General features: G+C 38.7%; 1 protein-coding gene across 1 annotated transcript; it reads right to left on the bottom strand.

The window, feature by feature from the left end:
• Positions 1 to 466: 466 nt before the first annotated feature.
• glulb (glutamate-ammonia ligase (glutamine synthase) b) lies at positions 467 to 3,524 on the bottom strand. Its single transcript, XM_042416730.1, has 7 exons — positions 3,185 to 3,524; positions 2,543 to 2,725; positions 2,283 to 2,444; positions 2,053 to 2,199; positions 1,816 to 1,943; positions 1,413 to 1,612; positions 467 to 1,335 (listed from the first exon to the last, which is right to left on the bottom strand). The coding sequence occupies exons 2-7, from the start codon at positions 2,706 to 2,708 to the stop codon at positions 1,017 to 1,019; spliced, it is 1,122 nt and encodes a 373-aa protein (XP_042272664.1). The 5' UTR covers positions 2,709 to 2,725; positions 3,185 to 3,524; the 3' UTR covers positions 467 to 1,016.
• Positions 3,525 to 5,710: the final 2,186 nt, after the last annotated feature.

Genomic DNA, 5,710 nt, shown 5'->3' with positions numbered 1-5,710 from the left:
ACTTTCCTGGCCTACTTTAAAAACTAGTCCATAGGTTATTGAGGGTTCTGTCAAAACAACATACCAAGCAGTCACACGCACTATTTCTGGAATGACCTGTGCTATACCAAAGTGATACCCTTCAGAAGTCAGCCAAGTCAGTGTGCTCACATGCCTGCTGTCATCACTTTTACAGTAAATAATGAATCTGTCAAAACCCTTTTAAAGGTTTGACGTCATGTTAATTTTCTACTGATGGTAGTCACTTGGTCTGATCAGCTGTTCAAATAAGTAAGAGGATGGGGATGTTCCCTGTCTTAATTAACCACCATTTGTTAAACATTACAGAGCACTTTCCCTTTAACACCGATCACATTTCACAGATTTGTATCAGCTGATAGTCTGGATCTGACGCACTGGTGTCTGGAATATAACTACAGGCGACACAGGATATATGTGGGATTAAACTGGGGTCAAACTACAGTTGTAAAAATGTTAGCTGTTTATTAAAGATGTTTTTTTGCAAGTGGCAATTACAAATGAAAAAAAAACAGACAAAACAGACATGCATTGTTAAAAAAGAAAACACAAAAAGTAGACTGACTTACATAATGACCTCATCAATTCACAACATGATCAAACCACCAGTGTGACAGTGAGGTCAAGACTGCTGAAAACATTCAAATGCCTTTGGGATCCTTTGGGTCAGTTACAAGATCGGCAGCACAATCTTGCTGCTCTCATTGACAGTTTTTCATTAGTACAAGTTAAACATATTACAATAATGAAATTCTGTATAAATCATCAACTACCATGACACCATGACAAAATACACTGTTGTTGACAAAAAGGCAGTATTTGTGTCAGAGGTAAAGAACTGCTGCATACAACTGAATTCAAATAGAATGCAGGGATACCTCAATCATTGTTTCATCTGTCAAGTAAAAAAATTCAAAAAAGTTAAAGATCGATCCGTAAAGTCTTGGAACAGACAAGGCTAAATATAGTACTGGTAATGACACTTCTTCTCAGACTGTTCATTTGCTGTAATCTGTGGGCTCCTCTCCCTCTTCTTTGAGTAAACATGTGCGCACCAGAGCCTCTGTGACAATGTAAGGGTCGCAGTTGGCAGACGGACGGCGGTCCTCGAAGTAACCCTTCTTGTCCTGCCCCACTGAGCGAGGGATGCGGATGCTGGCGCCACGGTTGGCCACGCCGGCAGAGAACTCGTCAATGTTTGAGGTTTCGTGATGACCAGTCAGACGCCTGGCGTTGTCTAGCCCTCCTTTGGGATCGTACGCCCGGATGTGGTACCTGTGTCTCTTCCCCAGCCTATCAATTGAATCCTCGATGATTCTGTGGAGAGAAAAGGGACTTAGAAACACACTTAAAACAATATTTGATACAGTGAAACAATTAAAACTCATTCTTACTTCAGTCCACCGTCCTCTCGCATCTCTTTTGTGCTGAAGTTGGTGTGGCAGCCAGCACCGTTCCAGTTCCCTGAGATTGGTTTGGGGTCAAAGGATACCACCACACCGAAATCCTCACAAACTCTGTGAAGGATGAAGCGAGCAACCCAAAGATGGTCCCCCATGTTGATACCTTCACAAGGCCCAACCTGGAACTCCCACTGAAACACAGCAGACAGCATGAGAAGCTGCAGTGAAAGCTTACTTTGATTATTAACTGTTATTCACCATTTTACCACTGTGGCTTATTTATTCTCTATATTTGTTTTATTTTAAAGAAATTCCATTTTTTTTCTCCAAAAACATAAAACAGCATTTGCTGTGAAAGTGTGTCAATTTAAAAATAAAAACAATGACACAATACCTGAGCTGGCATGACTTCAGCATTGGTGCCACAAATGTCAACCCCAGCATACAGACAGGCTCTGTAATGCGCCTCCACTATGTCTCGTCCATATGCCTTATCTGCTCCAACTCCACAGTAATAAGGACCTAAACAGGTAGAAAGAAACTCCATATTAAGGCTCAGTTGGCCATTGGGATATTTAATGTATTACTTTTTTTGTCTTTAAATGAGTCAAGCTGGCAACCTAAGACTCACCTTGTGGACCTGGGAAGCCGTTGGAGGGCCAGCCAAAGGGATGTCCGTCTGTGCCCAGGATAGTGTACTCCTGCTCCATACCGAACCACGGGTGACTATTTTCCACCATGCTCATGATCTGTTTACAGGTTTGGCGCAGATTGGTCTCTGTTGGAACAGCAGGCAGAGATTAGCTGAAATACAAGACAGCTCTAACCCCAGAAATGTTCAGTTTTTAACTGCATTCATACCTGCAGGCTTGCGGTTGTACTTGAGCACTTCACAGAGCACCAGCTTGTTGGGGTCTTTCCTGAACGGGTCCCTGAACATGGCTGCAGGTATTAGGAACATGTCGCTATTGGAGCCCTCTGACTGGTAGGTGCTGGAGCCGTCGAAGTTCCACTCAGGAAGATCTGACAGAGAAAGACAGCAGAAATCAATGATTAACTTTAAAATCTTACAAAACAATGTTATGGTTGTTGTTACTGATCAGATTGGAGCCAGATCTTACCCTCAATTGTCTTGGGTTCAGAATCCAGCGTCCTGGTCTTGCAGCGCAGTCCTTCTCCAGATCCATCGATCCAGATGTACATGGCTTGGACTTTGTCTCCTTGAGGGAGATCCATGTACTGCTGCTTAACAGCTTTGTTCAGTTTTGAACTTGCTGAGGTGGCCATTTTTTTGACCCAGACACCTACAGAGTAAAGAGATCAGATGATGAGCTTCACTACTGATCACAGTGGAGCCACTATATTTGATTGCGCATGTAAGATAGTGTGAGAGAGAAAAAAACATAAGGCTGACAAAAATAAGGTTGTAGTGAGTGTTATTGGCCAGGAAAATCCCCATGGCAGTATAACCACATTATGACTGATTACACAACAGCACCATCAGTGATTCAGGACACAACCTGTCTGATCATCTGTTGCTCTGATTCAAATAATACGAGCTTTTATATAGGCATAAAATGTGCAAAATACATACAAATATAGTAGCATTTAACTGTGTGTATTAGGAAAAAGTAAACATCTACACATTGAAATAACAGGTTGAAACAAAGGGAAACTTTCAGCAGCGCACCAACAGAAAACAAACCGCCTTGTAGAAATAAATCCAGCAGTCTTTATACATCTCAGTGACCGATATAGCTTACCTTATGTTAAGTGTAGACAAATATCAAAAGGTCAAAACAGCCTCTAGATGTTTGGTCAGTCTGAAGGTGTCTATTGTTGTTCATTCCTACTTCATCCAGCGCTTCTACGGTGCATTTATAGCGCTGCTGAGCTTCTCCGCCGCCTCTGATTGGCTGCAGGGGAACGTGATCAGGTCGTGATGGGCTCTGTGCGGTCATAACAAAAGGAGAAATCCCACAGAGACGCTTTTAACTCTGGTTAACCTTTCACCAACGTATGCGAAGCACGGAAAAAACACAGCCAGACAGCGATACCGATTCAAATAGGATGTGAAATGTGACAAAGAGAAAGAGAGAGAGAGAGAGAGAGAGAGAGAGAGAGAGAGAGAGAGAGAGAGAGAGAGAGAGAGAGAGAGAGAGAGAGAGAGAGAGAGAGAGAGAGAGAGAGAGAAAAAGACACTTTTTGTGACTGGAAGTGATAAACAAATAGTGCGCCCTCTAGTGACCCTAAAGCCCAGTTTTATAAACAGAACAATTTGTTCCCACAGCTTTGAATACCCTGTTATGACCAATATCCAATGATGAAATAATCATTAAAAATATATTTTACTCACATACGGTTTGACCTAATAAAATGCAGTTGTATTACATTAACTTGTGCTACTATACTATACTATATTGTACTGTATTGCACTATACTATACTATACTATACTATACTATACTATACTATACTATACTATACTATACTGAACTGTACTATACTATACTATATTGTACTGTATTGCACTATACTATACTATACTATACTATACTATACTATACTATACTATACTATACTATACTGAACTGTACTATACTATACTATACTATACTATACTATACTATACTATACTATACTATACTATACTGAACTGTACTATACTATACTATACTATACTATACTATACTATACTATAATGTACTGTACTGCACTATACTATACTATACTATACTATACTATACTATACTATACTATACTATACTATACCGTACTGTACTGTACTGTACTGTACTATACTGTACTATACTATACTGTACTATACTATGCTATACTGTACTGTAATATAAACTATTATAACAGTGGTGGATAAAGTATTTAGATCCTTTAGTAAAGGTGGAAATACCCCACAGTAAAATACTCCACTGGAAATTAAAGTTCTATTATTTATTTTTTTCTAAAGTCAAAGCACCACAAAGTTTATTTAAAGTATCAAAAATGTTCATTATGCAGCAGAATTACCACTTTTAGTAATATATTATTAAATATATTATATTATTTGATGGTTATTACTGATTCAATAACATGTATCAACATTTTTGTATTGTACAGAAGCTGGTGAGGATGGAGTTAGTCTTAACTACTTTATAGGCTATACTGTTGGGAAGTTTATATACAGTATATACTGTATATAATAATGCATTATATGTTATAATATATAATATCATATATTCTGTATGTAAAGTCACAGCTATCAAATAAATGAGGTGGAATAAAAAGTACAATGTTCGCATCTTAAATGTTGTGGAGTAGAAGTGTAAAGTAGCATTAAGTGGAAATATTAAGTAAAGTGCATCAAAACTACATTGAAGTACAGTACAGTAACTACTTCCTAACTACTAACCTTCCATCTCTGTATTATAGTATGCTATACCATACCATGTGTACAGTACACACTATAACACTGCAGTATGTAGATGGGTGACAAAGACAGAATAAATGAGTGCAGAAACATAATGATTGCTGATGCTTCCATACATACACAAGGGCTCACTGCCTTATGTGATGTAAATGATGTGAATATATATGCTATGGCCTTAACAGTCACTACATCTCAATCTAACTGAACACCCATGAGAGGGGATTTTGGAGTGTTATGTTCTCCAACACCATCACCAAATCAATGAGGAAACATGTTCTGGAAGAATGTTTGTCATCCCTCCAGTAAGGCAAGGCGAGGCAATGCAAGGCAAGGCAAGTATATGTATAGCACATTTCAACAACAAGGCAATTCAAAGTGCTTTACATAGAGCGTAAAAGGCATCAACAGAATATAAAAGCAACAAAATTAAAAAAACATATAAAAACAATTAAAAAGTGTTAAATTTGGAAATAAAAAGAAGTCAAAAGGGAATAAAACAGATACAACAAGAGAATAAAGTTACAGTGGAGTGTAAAATATTAATCCTCAAATTTGGTTTAATAAAAGGCAGCGGCAAACAGAAAAGTCTTCAGTTGTGATTTAAAAGAACTGAGAGTTGCAGCAGACCTGCAGTTTTCTGGGAGTTTGTTCCAGATATGTGGAGCATAAAAACTGAACGCTGCTTCTCCATGTTTAGTTTTTACTCTGGGGACAGAAAGCAGACCTGTCCCACACAACCTGAGAGGTCTGGATGGTTCATAATGTAGCAGCAGATCAGAAATGTATTTTGGCCCTAAACCATTCAGTGCTTTATAAACCAACAGCAGTATATTAAAGTCAATTCTTTGACAGACAGGAAGCCAGCG

The sequence above is a fragment of the Thunnus maccoyii genome, chromosome 7 (assembly GCF_910596095.1).
Source record: "Thunnus maccoyii chromosome 7, fThuMac1.1, whole genome shotgun sequence".
NCBI lineage: Eukaryota > Metazoa > Chordata > Actinopteri > Scombriformes > Scombridae > Thunnus > Thunnus maccoyii.
The sequence above is the reverse complement of the archived record's forward strand: the minus strand, read 5'-3'. Positions and strand labels throughout refer to the sequence as shown.